This window comes from Pleuronectes platessa, chromosome 14, assembly GCF_947347685.1.
Source record: "Pleuronectes platessa chromosome 14, fPlePla1.1, whole genome shotgun sequence".
Classification (NCBI taxonomy): domain Eukaryota; kingdom Metazoa; phylum Chordata; class Actinopteri; order Pleuronectiformes; family Pleuronectidae; genus Pleuronectes; species Pleuronectes platessa.
In genome coordinates, this window is record NC_070639.1 from 20,639,022 (window position 1) to 20,659,795 (window position 20,774).

A 20,774-nucleotide genomic window follows, 5' to 3' on the forward strand; every position below is an offset into this window, starting at 1 on the left:
GGGACAGAAAGTAAATAGCAGCTTCACGTCTCCTGTATGCAGTGTATTTGTACAATCCTCACAGTAGAAGGTTTGAAAAACGTAGAATGGTAAGATCTGTGTCAAAGCCTCAGACAGCTCATCTCACCTTGGAGACCTTTGGGATATTCTTGGAGTCTCTGGAACTTCTTTTGGTCCTATTAGGCACTGTGGTCCAGGGCTCCTCGTACTTCACAAGCTGATCTCTCTGCTCACTTGGATCTGTGGAGACACACCCACACAAAAAAAAAAAAAAACGAACAGGGAAATATAGGTTTAAGATTAGTTCACAGGAAATACAGTGCAGTCAGACGGCTGTGAAAGTGGCAGACAGAGTGACATTTCTGACAGTTTCTGTGGCATGCTGCGTTACAAGAGGAAATATTATAGCTCAGCTAGCAGATGGGAGGGAGTGAGGGGGCTTCCTGTCTGCTGTTGGGCATGAAAGCATCTCTGCAGGTTATATGGACAGGAAGTCTACAGACTGGTTTCCTGAGTCACTATAGCTGTGTCGATGTGATTCTAAACCTTAAAGAGGATTTAGACTGCAGGACTGACCTGGCTGTCTCTTGGTGTCATTGGAGAGCAGTTGTTGTTGCACTTTCGGACCCTGCTCGGGTCCTCTGGACACCCAGTTGTGCTGAAGAAAAAAAAATGTTCAGAACCACAATGACTTCAAACCTGAATCAGTGTTAAACAGATTTCATTGCTCTTTATCTTTGACAGATCAGAGAATTTAGGAGCATGTGTGGGTTTTATCACACAGTCCTAGATACATTTTGGCATAAACAGAGGACTCACCAATCTCAGGTCTATAATAGCCTGCAACATTAATCGTATTTGAGATGAAGTTTTCCCCTCTTCGATGATCTTTTCAATCTGGATAAAATACTCATCCATCTGAGGCTGGTGAGACACAGAGGGAGAGTGGTTAATTTGAGACATGAAGTTCATGTTCAGCATGTCTCCATTCAATCTACCAGACACTGCTGACAAAAAGTTCACATCACATCTTCATCCCTGCAAACAACGCATTTCTCTTAATATTTAGTTTTGGAAAGGGAAACCAGCCGCATATTATCCTTTAGATTATATTCGAAGCTTTCAATCTGTAGCCCTTTAGACCTTTTCTAAGACCGTAATAAAATAAATTTAGGATTTATGTCAAATGTACTACTTCCAGCTCACCTTGGCCTCCTCTAAGTCAAGGACCTTGCCCATGGTGGTGAGCAGGTCACACAGACACTCTACAGACTCTTTGTCTCGGTGGTTCAGCAGCCTGACCACGCAGTCATGAATGATGGCCGCCGTTTGCATCTTGAGCTTGAAGATTTCGCTGTCCTCGGCCTTCTGCAGATTTATCAGAAGTCGGTGACGATCCGTCTAATGGGACCAAGGAAACAGACATATGGACAGAGTTGAAACCAAAACTAAAAGACGTTTCGGGAAAGATCCGGCGTCACACTTAAGTCAGGTAAATCAGGCTTGAAACAATCATTGAAACATTTAGTGTAACCAATGACACTGACACGATATGCAGATCAAGTTGCTTTCAGACATATGAGAACTGAAATGTCTGTGTCAGTTGCTACGGACACTGTCTGGAACTTTTCCAACCGGTTCCTGATGAAAATGTGCAGAAATGTTGATAACATGAAAAACATATATACAAGTCAGGATGCAAAAGAGATGTTATAGACGTGGCAGACGCCATTAAAGACATCAGGGCCAAAGCCTGTGCTGTGTCCTTTCTTGATGTATCACTCAGCCCTTGGACTTAAGTGGACAAAGATCATAGCCAAAGTTTGCAAATAGAACAGGGAGCTAGGCAATAAAACGATATCAATAAGTATCGTTATATAATTCTCATCAATAGCTGAATAAATAAAGTCAGTCTCTTATATCTTTATCTTCTAACACTGGGAAAATGTACGGTTACACAGACAAAGGGGTGGATCCAGGGAGTTATTTTGTCACTGTCTTTTGACATTGTGGGATAGGATTTTTTTTAAAGTTTTACCAATAACCAGGGAATAATTCGTGGATCAGGGCTTCAAGTCAGAGACTTTAGGCCCCTGGTGAAGCCTTTTTTGCAAGCAGGTACCAGCAAACTATTATGATGATGATGGTGGAAGAAGAGAAGCAGGAGGGAACATACAGTTGGGTAAATTACCTGATGATGCGTCTGTCTCGGCTCCGTAGCAAACTTGTGGGTTTTGAGGAGATGTCCAGCAAGATAAGAGAGGAGGGATGACAACTAAAGGTCAAGAACTTCAAAGCACATTATAGGACCGGAGCATCACACATTTTGATAAAGGCATTAAATCTGCCTTTAAACGATTGGGCAACATCCTGTGAAAAACTGCAGTTCACTGGATGGCCACTAGTGGCCGGCTCCATGTTAAAAAGCCTGAATTAATATTCAAGGTGATAATCTCCCACAGAGCTGTTGATAACAGTCCACATCATTTCTCTTCACTTCTCTGTGAAAACATAATTATATAATGAATAATAATAATAATAATAATAAATACACCTGTGTATTGATTTTTGTGAAGATCGGTCAATGTGAACACGTTCCGGGGTGTAGACAGTGCTGCTCCTCCATCAGTTGGAGTCTCTGCCTGGTTCCGTTCTGTTCTACTTTTTTTGAGGGTTCTCTAAAACCTTTTCACCAATTGTGTACAATATGGAAAAAGTGCATTACATTGGGTCATATATGTTTATTATGAAAATGTATGAGCTGGTGAATGCTATATTGTGACGTTCCAAGCACCAGTGGCAATAATCATAGACTTGTCATCACTTTTGATCAAATACCACCCTCTAGTGGTATTGTCTGTGTACTTCAACAAATCCCTGATGCAATTCAAACATGCTTTGTGAATGTGAGCGTCAGCACTATGAGCGGAGAGCGAGCAGAGGTTAAAAATACTGAAGAGTGCGTGCTGCTTATTTCTAAGGAATCAGTATATAGTATCAGGGATAGGTCACCCTCCTTCTCTACTCACCATTATGCCGATGGAGGAGTGGGTGTAGTGTTTGAGTCCACAAATCACTTCTGGAGTTTCAGGGGTAAACTTTGTTGCAGCAGAATTCAATCCAATAGAAGTCAAAGGTGAATCATTATTCAGACGTAATCAAACAACAGAAAAAACACAACATGCCTCCATGTGTCCGGAAGCCCCGACATTCATATTCAACTCAAACAGGGTCATGTACATTGTGTTTTGTTTGTTTGAATGTTTACAATTCCATTCAGGTTGTCTGACTAGTAGACTGAAATGTTGAAATACAATTTTTTTGTAAGTATCAAGAGATATTAATAATATTCAACATTGTGTGTAGTCAGTGAAAGGTGTTTGACCCACAGCCATCAGCCGACTCTTTGAATGTCCCCTGGTGATCCAGCTTCACTGCAGCTTCCCTCAGCTCCTCCGCTTGCTGCCTCTCAGCCGCCAGTCTGCTCTTCATCAGGTGGAACGTGGCTCAGTCGAGCTGAGAACATGTGACTGACAGCTGCGGACGCACAACTTGCTGGCACAGTGTAGAGAAATACGGAGGAAAACAAACTCATCCACTCAGAACACCATTATCAGTCAAGTGGAGTCAGGCAATGAGACAGAAGGCTTAATGCCTCCTCTCTGCCAGTTTCTAATGTGTGTCTGTCTCCAGCAGAAGAATCCCACTATGAGGTTCATCACCTCTATCATTGAAATCATAATTACTGCTGATAAAATCAAATGAAGATTCGACGCAAAATCAGTATTGTGGAGGAGTCAGGGCAAATAAAACTACAGTGGTCTGCAAATAAAGAGAATATACGTCTCTGAGATTATGTAAAGTGGATGAAGGCCACATGAAAAACTGCCCAACAAAATGAACATAGACAGTGAAAGCAGAGACAATAAACACATGGAGTCTTGATTCAAGTGTCACCCTCTAGTGGTATTTTAAAAAACAACCTCACACATAGATCTCTTGTGTCCACGACATTGCTGGCCGGTGTTGAAAGTGTGAGAGGTGGACGGACTCAGGCCTCCTCTGGTTTACAGGCCAGCAGGTAGTAATACTTCACAGCCACCACCACCTCTGCGTCTGCTGAGGTCACCTGCATCACGGACATCAGCCTGGACAGAGAGGAGCATGGGAAATAAAGTGTTATGAGTCATTCAGAGAGTAAAGTCAGGGACAACATCCTGTTCCTGTGGCAGATCTTATCTCTCAGCGTGTCATATAACAACTAGAATGGTGCAAACCTCCGCCTAAGTCTCAAAAGTCTCCTTAAATTCAATGAAGCTGCACCAGATGTCACACACTCATAGATATCTGTCCCTTAAATATTCATTTCTCCCTGACTAAAAACTAAATTCGAGATTCGGATCATCACTTAAATTTAATAGGTTCTTCAATAAATCTCTCCAGAAAGTTTCTATCTCACAAACAAATAAAGATACAAACCAACAAACCAACAAACAACCAGACAGGGCAGAAATATGAAATCCTTGGCACAGGTATTTTCCTAATAATACTAATAATATCATCATATGAGTCATTTTTCTTCATTTTCACGGACATGTGTGTTATTTGCATGCGTGTGCATAGTGTGGTGCATCAGTATTTACTTTTGACAGATGTCCTGGGAGAGTTGCTCGGCCTTCTGCGGGTCGGCTCTCAGCAGAATCTGATAGCTGGAGAAAGACTCCACCATCCCCATGTAGCCGGACAGAGGCATGGCCTTTCTCACTCTCACACACTCTTGCCTTTATGAACACACACACACACACACACACACACACACACACACACACACACACACACACACACAAATCATACTACTGTACTGACCGAAGTGACAAAGATTGGAAATTAATATTTAGAATTGAGAGAGAGGAATGTGTTCACTCACCACTCCTTGTCTGGGTAAGGGATGGATTCATACGCCGCCCGGTACAACTCAATAGTGCTGGGACCAATGTGAGGGTCGCGGTAGAGTTTTAAAGCTGCATAAAACTGATCAAATCATCAGAAGAGTCCATCAACCCACTGATGTCATTATACACAACTTGAGTCAGGTGTTTTACCCACTGATGGGCTTAACACAATAATAACCCCACACACCCAAATTTGAAGTGTCCAGATAAATAATCTTTAATTGACTTGGTCTTGACTAATGTACCACACAAGTATTCGATGTCAGGTGTTTTTGCAAATGATATTAGTGACCACTGTGTGATTGCTGCAGTCAGAAATGCCAAAGTTCCAAAATCCAAACCTCGTATTCTGATAAAACGTAATATGAGGGCCTTTGTTGAACAGGCGTTCTTCCGTGATTTATATGATCTTAACTGGGATCGTATTGAATTAATTAATGATGTAGAGACTGCATGGCAATTTTTCTCTGAAGGTTTATCTTCCCTGCTTGATAAGCATGCTCCCTTCAGAAAATATAAGGTTAAGGGGAGGGATAATCCCTGGTTCACGCCCGATTTAGCCGATCTACTGCATAATAGAAATCTTGCATGGGCTAAGGCCAGAAAGACACAGTCTGAGGCAGATAAACTTATATTTAGGCAACTCAGAAATAGTTTTACCTTTCTTATTAAAAAAGCAAAATCTAGCTTTTATCTCTCTGCAATAACGAAAAATTTAAACGACCCTAAAAAATTTTGGAAAGTGATCAAATCTATCTCAGCCACTGAAAATCATAGCGAACTCCCACCCTGTATTGTTAATGATGCTACCACTGTAACTGACAGGGCAACTATACTTGATTGTTTTAATACTCATTTTTCTGCCTCTGGCTCCTTATTCTCTCGGTCTTCTTCCACGATTGCTATGCCTGCCCTTAATATTGCGTCTTCTGCCCCAGATGTTGGAAACATGTCTCAAGGCCTTATCCCTGCTGGTCAACCTTCCTTTGTTTTTAGGTTGTTTTCAGTGGAAGAGGTCCATAGAGCTCTTTGCTCTCTTGATATCAGTAAATCTGCAGGTCCAGATTATTTGGAACCATATTTCTTAAAGTTAGCAGCTGATTTTATTGCCAAACCGCTCCAATATCTTTTTAACCTCACTATCACCACAAATTGTATTCCTGAAATTTGGAAAGTCGCTTACGTCCTTCCCCTTTTGAAAGGAGGGGACCCTACTTGCTTGAATAATTATCGACCCATCTCCAAGTTGTCCATCCTGTCAAAGGTCCTTGAAGGTCTAGTAAACAATCAGTTGAAAGATTTTCTCCATACTAACAACATTCTCTCCCCATACCAATCCGGCTTTAGGAAACAACACAGCACAACTACAGCCTCACTCAAACTCACTAATGATATAATAGACAGGCTGGATCAAAAGAAAGTGTGCACAGCTCTCTTTGTTGACCTTTCTAAGGCCTTTGACACAGTGGATCATTCCATTCTGAAGCAACGCCTGCTTGATATAGGTTTATCTGAGCAGGCTGTTGGCTGGTTTAATAATTATCTGTCTAATAGAAAACAATGTGTTTGTTTTGAAGGCAGCTCATCCACACTGCTAAATGTCTCTACTGGTGTGCCACAGGGCTCAGTTCTTGGCCAGATTCTGTTTGTTATTTATGTAAATACATTGGGCAGTAACGTCCCAAATGCCAAATCTCATTTTTATGCTGATGACACAGTTATATACTGTTGTGGCATCACTCTTGCCGAAGCCCTTGGCAACTTACAAATTGCTTTTAACCTTGTGGAAAATCAGCTCATTGAACTTAGACTTGTCTTGAATGCCGCCAAAACCAACCTGATGATATTTTCCAATGGCAGAAAAGTGCCTGTGTCTCCACCCAGCATTTTGTCATTGCAAGGGTATGAAATTGAACTTGTGAACTGTTACAAGTATCTCGGCATTTTAATTGATGATCGACTTTCTTTTAAACCACATGTAGAAAATCTGGTAAAAATATTAAGAGTGAAACTGGGATTCTTCTTCCGTCACAAATCTTGTTTTTCTTTTTTTACCAGAAAAAAGTTGATTGCTACCACTTTCCTCCCTGTACTTGATTACAGTGATCTCTTATATATGAATGCCCCAGCAAACTGTCTGCGTTCTCTAGACACTGTATATCATGGTGCCTTAAGGTTTGTCACTGGTTGTAAAGCCCTCACTCACCGCTGCATCTTATATGCTCGAGTTGAGTGGCCATCTCTGGCAGCACGCCGCCTTATACATTGGCATATTTTTATTTATAAAGCTATCTTGGGTCTGCTCCCCCACTACTTATGTAAGTACATCTTTAAATCCCAGAGCAATTACTGCTTACGTTCAAATGAGCTTTATTTATTAATTATGCCCAAAGTAAACACTGAATTTGGTAAGCACTGTTTTAAGTTCGCTGCACCTGCTGCTTGGAATGTACTGCAAAAAACCCTAAAGTTAAAGGAGCTCATAAACCTTGACACTTTGAAGACTTGGTGAGAGAAATTGGAGCGGCTTCATACCACACTTGTTCTTGTTTTGGTGGGAATCCGGAGCTTTAGTCCTGTTGCCTTATCTTAAGGGAACAGGGAACTTATCTTGTTTGATCTGTGTTATGTGATTTGTGTGTGTCTTGTGACTGTTTGACATTTTGTATGCTGCTGTCTTGGCCAGGCTTCCCTTGCAAAAGAGGTCATTGTATCTCAACGGGACCGACCTGGTTAAATAAAGGCAAATAAAAAAAATAAAAATAACCACTAGATGGCGATGTTGTGCAATGTGATTTGCTTGTGTTGTTTGTATTTGCTCTGATGATATTTGCCTGTTTAGTATGTGTCAGTGGGATGAATCCTGTCTGAACACGTGCAATCTTACATATTAAAGGAAAAATGCTGTCCTCATACTCACAGCCCACAGTCCTCATGGGACTCTGGTCTTTCAATATGCAGATTTACGAACAGGTCATGACTATGAATGGTTCCCTGAAGCAGGATTGATCCCTGCTATCTTTATTATGCGGGTACACATGCTTTTCATTTACCTTATCATGTGTCCTGACATGTAAGTATTTCTATAACAGGAAAAAACATTTGAAATCTGTATGTATGTGCACATTCACAGTAGCCTCTCTCACTCTGCGTGTACCTCTGTGCAGACTTGGTTGAGTGCTTGCGAGCAGCAGCCGTCGTAGCTGAGCTCCATGTCCATGGTGTAGCTGAGCAGAGCCAGGCAGCCGCGGGGCTTCAGGACTCTGTGGGCCTCCAGGAGAAAGCGTGGCCTGTCGAACCAGTGGAACGCAGTCATAACCGTCAGCAGGTCCACTGAGCTGTCAGCCAACGGCAGCTCCTCAGCCGCACACTCTCTGAAGATGGGAAGGTAGCAGGAACTGAATCAAACTCCACACACACACACACACCAGGTGAAACCACGTTTGGGCCTTTCCACATTGTACAACTAATGGATTTTTAAGTACAAAAATCACTAAGTCAGATTAAACTATTCATTTCTGAGTTTTAATGTTGCACCAATGCAATACATGATTAAGTCCACCTTGTATCCATCTAGGTTTTACTGATACTAATATAGATATTCTAAAATATCTCAAACATTGGGAATAAATACTCCATTGATACTGGGTTTATTAAATCAATGTTCTCCATGCTTTGCGTATTCATTTTTTAAATATTTGTGTTCTTTATATTATATTGCCAAACAATACATAGGGGATTATTATTCAGTTGACTGTATGTTGGTTCTGCAGTGTGGGCCTCACAGCATGACCGACTTTGAGATTATGTAAAGTGGATGAAGGCCACATGAAAAACTGCCCAACAAAATTAACATAGACTGTGAAAGCAGAGACAATAAACACATGGAGTCTTGATTCGAATGTCACCCTCTAGTGGTATTTTATAAAACAACCTCACACATAGATCTCCTGTGTCCACGACATTGCTGGCCGGTGTTGAAAGTGTGAGAGGTGTCGGACTCAGGCCTCCTCTGGAGCAGTAAATATAAAATGTTGGTGTTATCTTGATATCTCGCCATGCATTTTTGGAATGGTTGGCTTGATTTCTCCCTCTGTAGCCAGGTAAACATGGCACAAACAAACTAACAACTGTTAAGTTCAAGAATAAAAATATGAATCCTGATTGCAGGTTAGTCCATGCTCACCTATATGTGATGTTTGCCTCCAGAGCATACTGCACAGCCAAATCCAGCTGGGCAGGACTCACATCTGTACCCACCACGGAAGCAAAGTGTTGGGCCAGCAACTGAGTGCCCTGTCCCGAGCCACAACCCACATCCACTGCCAGCTCAAAGGGACGAGCTTTCTGTCAAAATAACATCGCTGTATCAGAGCCTGAATAAGCACGAAACTCTTGAGACAATGAATAAATTTGATCCGGCTACTCGCGGGGCGGTTTCCTTCTTTTACAAAATTCTTCATAAGGGAGCTGTGCTGGGTACCGAGGAGCGTAGGCAGGCATGGGCAGATGAGTTAAATTTGGAACTGAGTGATGATATTTGGGACGAATGTTTGCGGAATGTGCACAGATGTTCAGTTAATGTTAGACACAATCTTATACAGTTTAAAACAGTCCACAGACTTTATTATTCCCTGGAGAAGCTAAACAAATTTTACCCTAATGTCTCACCTGTCTGTAATCAATGTAAGTCCATGATAGGTAATTTAGCACACTCATTTTGGTTATGTAGCAAACTCCATTCATATTGGAAAAGTATTTTTCAATGCTTCTCTGAGGCTTTTGGGAAACGTTTGGAACCTGACCCACTTGTGGCAATTCTGGGAGCTACAAGTCCCTTGTCTTTTATTAATAAATACGAGAAGAAGGCTATTGAATTTGGGATGGTGCTTGCCAAGAAATTGATATTACGTGTGTGGAAGTTGGACTCTGTGCCTACATACGACCTGTGGTTAGGAGAAATGTCTAACACACTGCATTTGGAGCGACTGAGATACTATAACGATGATAGAGGAGATGTGTTTGATAAGATTTGGGACCCTGTACTAGGATTCTTTAATGGGTAGGCCGCTCTATAGTGCTTTACTATGCATATGTAAGTGTATTTTTCTTTTTTATTGTACTCTGACATTCACTTGACAAAACTTCTGATCCTTTTACTTAATATTTATGTTTTGACCATGGGCTACTAATTTTGATGTGCTTTGTTCTGTATGTTATATGTGTTTGTATGCTCTGTCTGTTCTAAAAACTGAAAACTTCAATAAACATATTTAAAATAAAATAACATCGCTGTGCAGTTAGTTTCAACATTTGTCCTCCAGTACTTAATATTCCAGAGGCTGCCATCCTCTTCCTACTTGCACTTACCCGTTTTTCCAGGAATCCAAGGACCTGTTGTATTAGATGTTCTGATGGGGAGACCCTGTACTTTAAGTAAGAAGCTGCATGCTTCTTGCCCTCAAACAGACGGTGAGCCATTGTTAACTGATGCCTCCGTGAACAGCTGATTTATTATAAGCTTCATAAAGAGCCTAAAGCAATCGATGTAACCTTCTATTTCGTCTGCAGGCAGGCAGTCAGAACCACACACACACACACACACACACACACACACACAAAAAACACTTGCATGGACGCACACACACAAGAGGGAAACAACGGGGTGCAAGGGAAATGGGAGGCTCCTTTATCTCTGCTGGTATGTGGTGTGTTTCATAATGAGGGTGTTTAAAGGGACAGCTCCCTCTCTGTGTGCAACAATGCTGAGTGACCTGAATGTTATAATAAAAATAACACATTTAGGCAAAGCTCACAGGCATGTGTCGGTTCAAGGGTCATGTCAGAACAAGCTGGTGAGGACGATGTGGCCGAGGTCCGATTTGTATGTGTGTAATTATAATACTGCAAAGACGTGTTGTGTGCAGCTGTGTGTGCGTCTGTTGGCTTCTAAATGTCATGGTACTCTTTAACTAAGGTTGTTAATTATTAACAGTCACTGCTTATACACCTCTACAGCTGCTGGTCAGCAGAGTTTAGTTCAGTCCATTTCCTGCAAGGGCTGTGAGGACATGTCAACTCTGACTTCATAGGATTAATAATAAACTGCTCATATAATAATTATTGGTATTTTAAACTTGACTCTGCAATGTATCAGTTATATCTGGTTATCAATTAAATATAAGAAGTACTTAGTCTTTTTTGTTGTATTATTGGCGTCTTCAGAAAGTACTTTTAATGGCAATGCAGTATGATGTCACTAGTGTCATTACACTACACATATTTTCATGTTGCACAAAGTAGAAGTGACAAGTTACCTTCAACAGAATGAAAAATAGCACAAAATAAAGAAGTCACACTGAAGCAGTTACAACAAATAAGTCTGTGAAGGTTCAGCTGCTTTTGGAAATGTTTTGAATTGTAGTTTTTGTGCCAAAACACAGTGTGTTAAGGATTAGATTGGAAAGCTTTTCATACAGAGTTTACATTACATACAAAAGGTCAGTAAGAGTTTGACTGGGGAAAAACACAGAAATGTCCAAATTCAATATGCACACTCTTTAATACATCAGAGGCTTTAACATCCCAGAATCAGTTTATTCTTTTTCTTTTTCTGTATTGTTGATCATTTTGGTTTAGATGCCAGGACACAGAAATATTCCATCGTCCACTCTATTTCAGTGTCCAGAGACGTGACTCCCATTTCATCCAGAAACCTGTGAAGCAGTGAGAAACAGACTCTGATTATATAACTTGTAGAGCACCAAGAAGACATTCAGTAAATTATTTAAAAAAACATCAAAAAATGGATACCTGGAGAAATGCTGGTGTGTGTGTGTGTGTGTGTGTTTTACCTCTTCTCAGTGTTGAGCAGCAGGTCGTTAGCCGACTGAGGGTCTTTCTCCTTGTAGGTTTGGAACATGGACAGGGTCTCAATAAATCCCACCAGGTTTTTCAAAGTGATGAAAGATTTCACTTCTGTTTCGATCCTGTTGTTTCAATAAAGTAGATCAATTTTTTTTATTCAAGACAAAAATGAGAAATAGAAATAATAAATTTATCTGAGTCGTAACTTTCTTTATAACTTGTCTTTTAATTCATTTTATTGAGCATTTTATATGGCACTTGTATTTGTATACTAATTTATTTTACCTGTTTCTTCTAAACCTGATGATTTAATAAAGATTATTGTTATTTTATTAAAACCACATTTGAATTTACTTTATCGAGTCTTTTATTTTGGTCTTGCACAAACTCATGAATAACGTTCCCCTAAATAGGACACAGATGTTCTTTAAAGGACCAAAACTTATTCTCTGAGAAACCAAACAAAATGTTTAAACACTTTTGTTATCCGTATTTTAAAGGCTAGGATATATAATGAGGCCTAATTTGTCAGCCGACAGTTAATTCTAGGTATTACAGAGGTGTACTTGGCATTGGTCAGTTAAGTGTCTGTGTTGTAATTACCGTTCTTTGTCTGGAAAAGGGATGGCAGAGTATAACTCCTCCAGTTTACTGTTACACTGAGCTTCTGGGATGTTGCTGGTGTATGGCATCAGCAGCTGTTTCACCTGGAAGTGAATAAAGATAAAAACATGAATCCTTTACTCTATGCACTGACTTTTGTTGTGTGTCTGTATGTATGTTTAAATAATATATAATGTAAGTAATATAAACTAACATTGAAAACAAATTTAACAGTAAAAACTGCAGTTTTATAAATCTGTATGTTTGCTGTTGTTATTAATGATGGTAGTGGCAGGAGCTAGAGAGCAGCTCCAGGAGAACCTGGGGGAGTTGATTGGCTGATTAGTTGGACAATTAACTCTCCCTTGATTCAAAAGAGCGGCCACAGGGGAAGAGACACAAAAGAGACACGAAAGAGACACGAAGGAGACACATGAGGAGAAACTCATGAGAGTCACAGAGACAGACAAAGAGACAGATGACGGAGCTGAGCTGCTACGTCGTGAGAAACTGCTTGTCAATGTATGTTTAGTGATTTGGAATCTATGTTTGGTGCAGTTTAATTAATAAAAAAGAGGCTTAAAAGCAACAGGTTCACCTCTGGCAGTGGTGGGGGAGACCCCGGTGGCATCGACATGAGTCACAGTAGCATTATCTCCACTTTACTGGATACCTTTGGAAGTTGTGGTGTTCTCTTATTTTCACATTTGACTAAAACAAGGATTTTAGTTATTACACCCACCTCTTCATAGAGGCTGTTAAGTTGTTCTCCACAGTTCTGGTAGGAAAGACTGTTGTTCTGATTGGTGTAACTCAGCAGAGCAATGCAGCCCCGGGGCTTCAGAACCCGATTGGCCTCAGCCAGGAACCTGGAGTGGTCAAACCAGTGGGCTGCTGCTGATGCCGTCACCAAGTCTACAGAGCCGTCAGAGAATGGAAGCTCCTCTGCTCTCCCTTTCCTGCAGGTGCAACGGACAGAACAGCCTGTGAGTCCAGATAAATAGCACAGAGAGAGACAACTGGACACTGTTCACTAACACAACCATTACCACTGGTTATATGAACGCTTCTCTTGGAAGTGATTTTGCCCAAGAATAAACCACTACAGGTAGGTATCTGGGTACCATAGAAACATAACTCAACCTCACAGTTAAGTCTCCTTCAGGGGCTTATCTAGAAGGATTTCACACTTCATACATGAGAATACCCTCACTGACACCTCAGAAAAGGTGCCTAGTATTTCTGGGATTCCCGGGTGCCTGTAACACATTGGAGTTGTCGCCAAGCTGATCAGAGAGGTACACTAAGGGAAGGGGGGCCTAGTTGTGTATTGACATGACCCCATTAAGGCATTTGGCTCAATACCCAATGGTTGAGATTACTCTTACATAGGAAATTGAAGGCAGAGGCCCTCAGTCCAAGTGCTAGAGCCGTTTTGGACAAATTCGCTGTCACCAAATCATCACTGTCTAGAGATAGGGGTGGATCCTAGTAAAGCTAATTTCTGCAGCCTAGGCAGAGCACTTTATGAGAGGAACAATAAACTCCATATCACAATCAGGAGCCTCGAAGAATATTTATACAAATTAACAAACACAATTTTACACTATTTAGGTTGTTTCCAGGTTAGCGTAACACCGCCTCCAGATGTCTTACCTGTACTCGATGTTGGAGAACCCGGGCACAGCTCTGGCCTCCTCCAGCTGACACTCACTGATGTCAATTCCCACGACTTCTTTAAAGTGCGGCGCCAACTGACGAGTGGTCTGGCCTGTCCAACATCCCAGATCTACTGCCAGCACATTTGGCTGTCCCTTCTGAGGATGTCAACATTGATGTTGTTGTTGTTGTTGGTGGTGGTGGTGGTGGTGCTGGTTTTGTTGATGTTGTTATTGTTATTATTATTATTATTATTATTATTATTATTATTATTATTATTAGGTTGCTAGAATTGCTCTAACATAACAGTTAGGAAGAAGTACCACATGCACACTCGCATTTGTACACACACACGCACACACACACAAACACACTTACTATGGTTATTTTTGGATAAATTCATCTAATTCATTTCCAGGAGACTTATCATAACTAAGCATAATCATAACCACTACTTGCTTACAATAACCCTAACCCAACATTGACCTTGACGCTAACTTTAACCTCAACCACTGACCCAAAAATTTAAAGGATGGTTGGCTGGCAGACACACACACAAACACACACTCTCTCTCTCTCTCTCTCTCTCTCTCCTTCTCTCTCTCTCTCTCTCTCTCTCTCTCTTTGGATTTGATTTGATTTGATCTCATCAACCAGACCTGTGTGCTTTGCTGTGACTATAAATGACTGGAACCTCAGATAAAGAAAGTTATTTTCTGACTTCCATAACTGAGGCATTCTCTACAGAATGTAATGTGCCCATTCTACTTCAGATCCATTGGATCATTGTTTGTTTATGTTGCTTAAAGAAGAGCATTCACTGCTTTAATGTAATCAGCATCTTATCTGCCAATATCATGGTGTAGAAGTGCAAGGAAATACCATTATGTTATGATCAATGTCATTTATTGTGCACAAACATTATATTAAGGCATCTGCTGGAAATGATATGATCAACAATTCTCATGCAAGAAATACTTTAAAAACTACACGAATAGTGTTTTGGAGAGGGGGGTTTCAGAGGGAGGGGGCAGCTCTGGAGAAAGGTCTGTCAATCCAGGTCTGCTGCTTGGTGTGATGGAGACATGAGGTTAGCATCAGGAGCGGAGGCTGCAGGAGGGACCGTGGAGCTGAGGCACACCTGTACTGCTTCTCTTGAGAAGAACTGAAGGACACAAACAAACCATAGTGTTAAATTATGAAGATGGTTCCCTCTGATTTTTTTTTAACATAAACGTCAGACAGGCCACTAAAAACTAAAAATGCTGAAGCTAACAGCTACCACACAGCAAGCTAATGCCTTCCTAAGGCTGCCAGGGAGTAGCATGAGTAGCATTGTAGCAAGAGAGTGTAGCTAATCACAGCCCTCACAGTTCTTCATCAGTGGAGAAGTACCTCGCCATGTTTTCATCTTCAGAGGAGTCATCTAAAGACTGTGCTGCTGTTCCAGAATATGTCAGGCCCGCTGCAGCCTGCTGGGCTTGAACTCTGAGCACGCAGAGTAGGCCCTCACGTCCCCTCTCAGTAAATGCATCAGTACTGCCTGAGAATATATGATAAAAGACAAAAACGTCTCAATTGTGCATTTGTGTGTATGTATACATACACACATACAAGGCTTTCTTTTCTACAGAAATATTTTTCCTGAGTTGATGACTCTGCTTATTGCCATCTAGAATGTGAAACCAAATATATTTTTTGGTGTACCCATACAAGATGTCCAATGTAACACCAATAAAATCCAATCTACTACACTACGGTTTTAATGCCTCTGCAATACTGAGTCGCCGGAGGCATAACTGCATGTTTTCGGATTGTCTAACTTTGTATTTGTCTTAAAGTAAAAAGGTCAAGGCCACACTGACCTCATCTTATGGTTTCAGTTGTCAAGAGATACAGTGTCATTTATATGAGAGAAGATATGTAGAAATACGTAGACGGACACTGCACTGGTTAGCGGAGTCATACAACGCAGTGTGGTAATTCTAGTGTAGTTTTTTTGTAATAAATGGGTTATCTATTTTTACAATCTACAAAAAGTTATCTATACATTTGGTCACAGAATGTTACACAAATAAATTGGCATTAAAGTTGGCATCTTGCTGTCTCGCCAGTCTGACAATGCTCCTGAAGCGTCCATCAAGGGCGTTCTGCAGGTAATTTGGATTGTTTGTTTCTTTTGACGAGGAGAATAACATGAATTCGTACCGATATCAGTTTACAATCAAACCTTTTTGTGTTGACCTTGTTTAAACAGAGTCAAAGGACATTGTACAACAATGACACACATTTTCCCACAGTACCTGTCGTTCACTACTGAACTTCTGACACCCATTACTGGACTGTGTCTTCCTGTAGAGTGGTGATGTTCTCAACGTTCTTTTCACAGTCTGTCAAAACAAAATTAGAGTTACAAATGTTAATGCCCCACAACCCATTGCAGATACGGTTGTATTTGCACACCACATCGGATCAAAACAAAACTGCAGTCTGTGAAACAAGCAGTTTTTGTAGATATAAGGGAAATGCTAATATTTCTACATGAAACATATTCAGTCCCTTAAGCAAAATAACAATGATGGCAGGCCGCAACCTCGATGCCTTCGTCTGCTTTGCTTACAGACTAGTTTGCGGAGTCTCGTGCTGCCGCCCACTGACCGATACATCATCGCTCTTTTCTGAAACTAATGAAGGCAAATTCACACATGTAGACAGAAATAAACAGTATAAATTAAAAGGTGTAAATATTGCTAACATTATGTTTGATGGGGGTCATCATTATACATAACAGAGGAAAACTTTGCACATGTATTCCTTAAATTTACTTGCCTTCCTGTGGAAAAAGTTGTTTTCCTAGTTAAACAATCACAGCAGGGAAGCATGATTGATCAAAATTCTTTCAGTGTGATATTAACTTGTATTTCAGCAAGTGTACTTTGGGGATTTAATAAAAATGTATATTTGGCAAAGTATATAAAATGTTTTTTCTGGTATGTAACTTAAAAGTACCTCTTTAATGGTAGGATCATTTCTCTCCCTCATCTTCCTCGTGGTACATGGATGATGGTAGTGGGCTCAACCCGGCTTCTCTTTCTGTCCAGGCTGCCCTTCCTGCTCTTCATCAAGCAAAACAAACCGTTCGGTCCAAGTTGTTGACGTTAATGAAACTCCTGTAGCTTCACTTTGATACTCCTTGATTAAAAAACAGAACATAGCAATTGTTTTATAAAATGAATCGCAACTCCATAACATGGAAACATTATTGTCATAGTGCATACTATACATTAAACCAAATTGACCTGATATTGTGGAGTAATGGTAGACAAATACACTCCTTATTAATCTAAAGCATTCATAAATCAAATTCATGTTTATATTTATATTGTAGCGTCCCTCAATGATGAGCTAAGCGTCTTGAACTGCTTTCAACAACCATGTATTCACCTCCCAGGTAGCACAGGCTACCGTGGGCTGAAGCATGTGGCTAACAATGGCGTATTAGCTGATGAACAGCGTCCATAGTGTGGATTGACGGACTCTCTCCGCACTCGGACTGTAAACCTAGATCGTAACGATCTTTAAAAACAATAAACTACTTACCTGACAGAAGGAAGATGACATCGTGGTCTTCCAAGCGCTCCGTGTTTATAACGCAGACCCGAGTTAAAGGACTGGTTGTTTACAAATAGGGTTTTTACGACAGCCACACGTCATGTCCGCTCGCGCACTCGGTCCGGTCGCGCACTCGGGCCGCTCGGCTCGCGCCGCTCGGGCCGCTCGGCTCGCGCCACTCGGGCCGGTCGCGCACTCGGGCCGGCCTCGGTATGAACAGACTCGCAGGTTCCTTCTCATTAGAGATGTAATCTAGCCTCAAATATTACTATTATATAACATGAATAACATTCACGATCACTGAAGGACACCACGCAGGGACTGTGATTTAAACACCAAGCTGCGCCGTGGTGGCATGGCAACCATCATAGCAACGATAAAAACATGCGTGATAACTATTAAAATATTTATCATAAGCACGAACTGGCTGAAGACTGTGGAAGCAAAGAGCACATTTCTCGCTAGAAATGGTGTCAGAATGTATTTTTATGCCCAAACTAAGTTACAAAATTATATTTTTATCTGAAAAAACAGGGAATCTCCGCCATGTTTTCCTCTCCGCAGACGGGAGCTTGAGAGTCACGTGACGTGAGAACACGCCAATGCAAAACAAAGGGAGGACTAAATGTTACCATCTCACAATCTGGCCTCTCAGATTGTGAGATGGTAACGTCGTTCCAAGTGGACCAACGTTGCCATTGAACGTTTTCTGATGAGACTGGGTTGGTGTATAAGAGGAATCAAAGGGGGGGAAAAGCCTTTCTGGCAAAAGGGGGCAATTAACTGACAGAAAAAGCGCCTCAAGGAATTTCAGACATCTTTTCAGAAACCTTTGAAAAAGCCCGATGTGGAAAATGTGGAAAATGTTCACCTATAATGTTATCTGCTGTTTGTATATCGCATACAAATATGCTAGGAATTTGTCTCCTGCTTCAATGTTGTTTGCAACACTGAGTTAGGGTTGTGTTGAAAGCTTTCAACCACTATCATCTGTGTTTTTTTGTTGGTTTTTATTTTAAATAAGTGACTTTAAAATTGATATATAAAGCAATCCTTATCACTCCAACCATTTTTCAACCCAAAACCTTTATTCTTTACTTAAACATCACAGAAGGTCTGTGGCCATGCAGCAGCTTTGTGAGGCTGGGATCAAGGCTCAGCTGTGTTTTGACAAAAGAATGTATATGGTTTCAGCTCAGGCAAATCCGACACCGGACATCTGGTGGACAGCCCAAGGCGAACCACAGCCACCCCTGACATCACAACTGCAGCCATTAAGGAAGCTCAGTCAGACAGAAGTGGATTTGACAGAAGGAAAGTCAATTCCATTCATGGTAGAATATGTGAGCAGGCGTATTGTATATCAAACAGTCTTGTTGTGATCACTTGTTGTGATCGGCTTCCTCCATGATCAAGATCCACTATCACAATCTCCTGTATTCAGTGTTAGGATCAAACTAGGTCCGACCGTGTGAAGAGTGTTGCAGTTGTTACTGAGAAAACTTAAATTTTAATGAGTTGAGCTATAGAGAGCGAATTGGTTAACAATCTGACACCTCGAAGAAAGCTGGCAACATTCAGGAAATAAGACAAGACGTCAGGACAAGAGGAAACCAGCTGCGACATCACCCACGTGTTTGTGAGCTGCTGCTGCTTCTAAGACTTGAGTTTGGAATTTTAATCAGCAGCATCTTGGCTTTCTTTAAATAAGAAATAACCATATTATTGGAGCCTGACAGAGAACTCCAGGGCACTGCACACCCACCCACACCTGCAAACTACCGGAAACTTGAGATTCTAAAGTCCCAGGGAACCTTTTTACTTTGTATTGAAGTTTTCATATAGACTTCAATACAAATTTAATTATTTTTCCAACCAAAGGAGTCGCCCTCTGCTGGTCTATTGAGATAATACAGGTCTCAGGCACTCCCGTATTGGCATCACTTTCTAAACAGGCTATGATTCCAACGTATCAGCTATAGGGTTTATATTGTCCTTACATCCAGATTGATCCTCTCAATAACAGAACCTCCTGCTGTCTTGACACCTGCAGGGTTTTCCAAAGATATCATCAAATGCATGGAATCAGATTTTCAAGCAAATATTTGACACTTATCAAAGCTTTTTACCACTTACCCTGAAGCAGCAATTATTAAACCTCTATGGTGTCCTTCATAAGGTTGTTTGTCAACAGCCTAACATCTTATAGCCCCTAAACATCTGTTTTTGATGTTTTCTAGACAAGATTTCAACCACGTCACAGAACAAGTCTTTACTGTAGATTAAGTCTTGAATGACATTCCACCTCCACAGTGGAAAAGTTCTGCAGTAAACGATTGTATGAACATGTTAACACAATTACAAAACCAAGCTTTACCTCAATGAACACAATAGGAATCGGAGAACTGGAATGATGTCTCTATTATGACATCATTCCAGTTCTCCGATTTTTAAACTGGCTTCCTGTGTGTTTAAATACATTTTCCTGTTATGATGTTTCCATTCCTCTCAGACCAACTGGGACACGTCTGCTTCCTGTTCCGAAGCTACAGTAAACATGGAGAAGCAGCACTCAATTTGTATCTATCATATATCTGGGACGAATTCCAAGAAAACTTTTGCTCCTCTACAAATCCCATTTTGTTTTAATCAAAGTGTAAAACATCACAATCAATTCACTTTTTAGCTACTCACAAGGTGCTTCTGAATGTCAAATGATGTTTGATCATAAACAAAAGTATTAGAGAAATTAAAAATAAGATTTGAAAGTTTTTTAATCTATATTTGGTGGCTTAATCCCACAAACAATTGGAGAATCGTGTCTTTCACTTAAAACACTTACACCACTACTTACTGTGTGTGTCACATGTGGCTGTCAGTTCACATCCAGCTGTGACTGTGACATCAGCAGTGACATCAGCCCCACCGGCCTTGAGTCTTAATCTTGCAGAAAGCGAGCCTGACACGGGGGGGGTTCGCTCTCCCTGCTGGAAACACATGACCCAGATGTCAGCGTATCTTGTCGACTCAATTTACCGGAGAAAAACTCCTCTAAGAGAACATGACTAACGCACTTGTCAT

General features: G+C 40.9%; 2 protein-coding genes and 1 long non-coding RNA gene across 3 annotated transcripts; all 3 read right to left on the reverse strand.

Moving 5' to 3' along the window:
• Positions 1–4,011: 4,011 nt before the first annotated feature.
• Positions 4,012–10,656, reverse strand: LOC128455877 (putative methyltransferase DDB_G0268948). The gene is made up of 6 exons (XM_053439828.1): positions 10,323–10,656; positions 9,139–9,299; positions 8,110–8,326; positions 4,928–5,031; positions 4,644–4,781; positions 4,012–4,148 (listed from the first exon to the last, which is right to left on the reverse strand). Exons 1-6 carry the CDS (start codon positions 10,431–10,433, stop codon positions 4,052–4,054), a joined length of 828 nt encoding a protein of 275 aa, XP_053295803.1. The 5' UTR covers positions 10,434–10,656; the 3' UTR covers positions 4,012–4,051.
• Positions 10,657–11,577: 921 nt separating this feature from the next.
• Positions 11,578–20,774, reverse strand: LOC128455511 (uncharacterized). The gene is made up of 8 exons (XM_053439182.1): positions 20,768–20,774; positions 20,500–20,521; positions 17,162–17,183; positions 14,079–14,230; positions 13,165–13,381; positions 12,423–12,526; positions 11,807–11,941; positions 11,578–11,668 (listed from the first exon to the last, which is right to left on the reverse strand). Exons 1-8 carry the CDS (start codon positions 20,772–20,774, stop codon positions 11,578–11,580), a joined length of 750 nt encoding a protein of 249 aa, XP_053295157.1.
• Positions 14,843–17,084, reverse strand: LOC128455881 (uncharacterized). The gene is made up of 3 exons (XR_008341771.1): positions 16,385–17,084; positions 15,477–15,624; positions 14,843–15,246 (listed from the first exon to the last, which is right to left on the reverse strand). It is a non-coding gene; the product is annotated as an uncharacterized LOC128455881 (long non-coding RNA).

Excerpts from the sequence above, each read along its gene's own strand:
- LOC128455877 (XM_053439828.1), bottom strand. The coding sequence starts at position 10,433 with ATGGCTCACCGTCTGTTTGAGGGCAAGAAGCATGCAGCTTCTTACTTA. Across the intron at positions 9,300-10,322 it reads TTGGATTCCTGGAAAAACGG|AAAGCTCGTCCCTTTGAGCT; the intron begins GTAAGTGCAAGT and ends TTATTTTGACAG. Across the intron at positions 4,782-4,927 it reads CCTTACCCAGACAAGGAGTG|GCAAGAGTGTGTGAGAGTGA; the intron begins GTGAGTGAACAC and ends GTGTTCATAAAG.
- LOC128455511 (XM_053439182.1), bottom strand. Across the intron at positions 17,184-20,499 it reads AAAGACACGATTCTCCAATT|CCTGGACAGAAAGAGAAGCC; the intron begins GTTTGTGGGATT and ends CAGGAAGGGCAG. Across the intron at positions 11,669-11,806 it reads CTGCTCAACACTGAGAAGAG|GTTTCTGGATGAAATGGGAG; the intron begins GTAAAACACACA and ends ACTGCTTCACAG.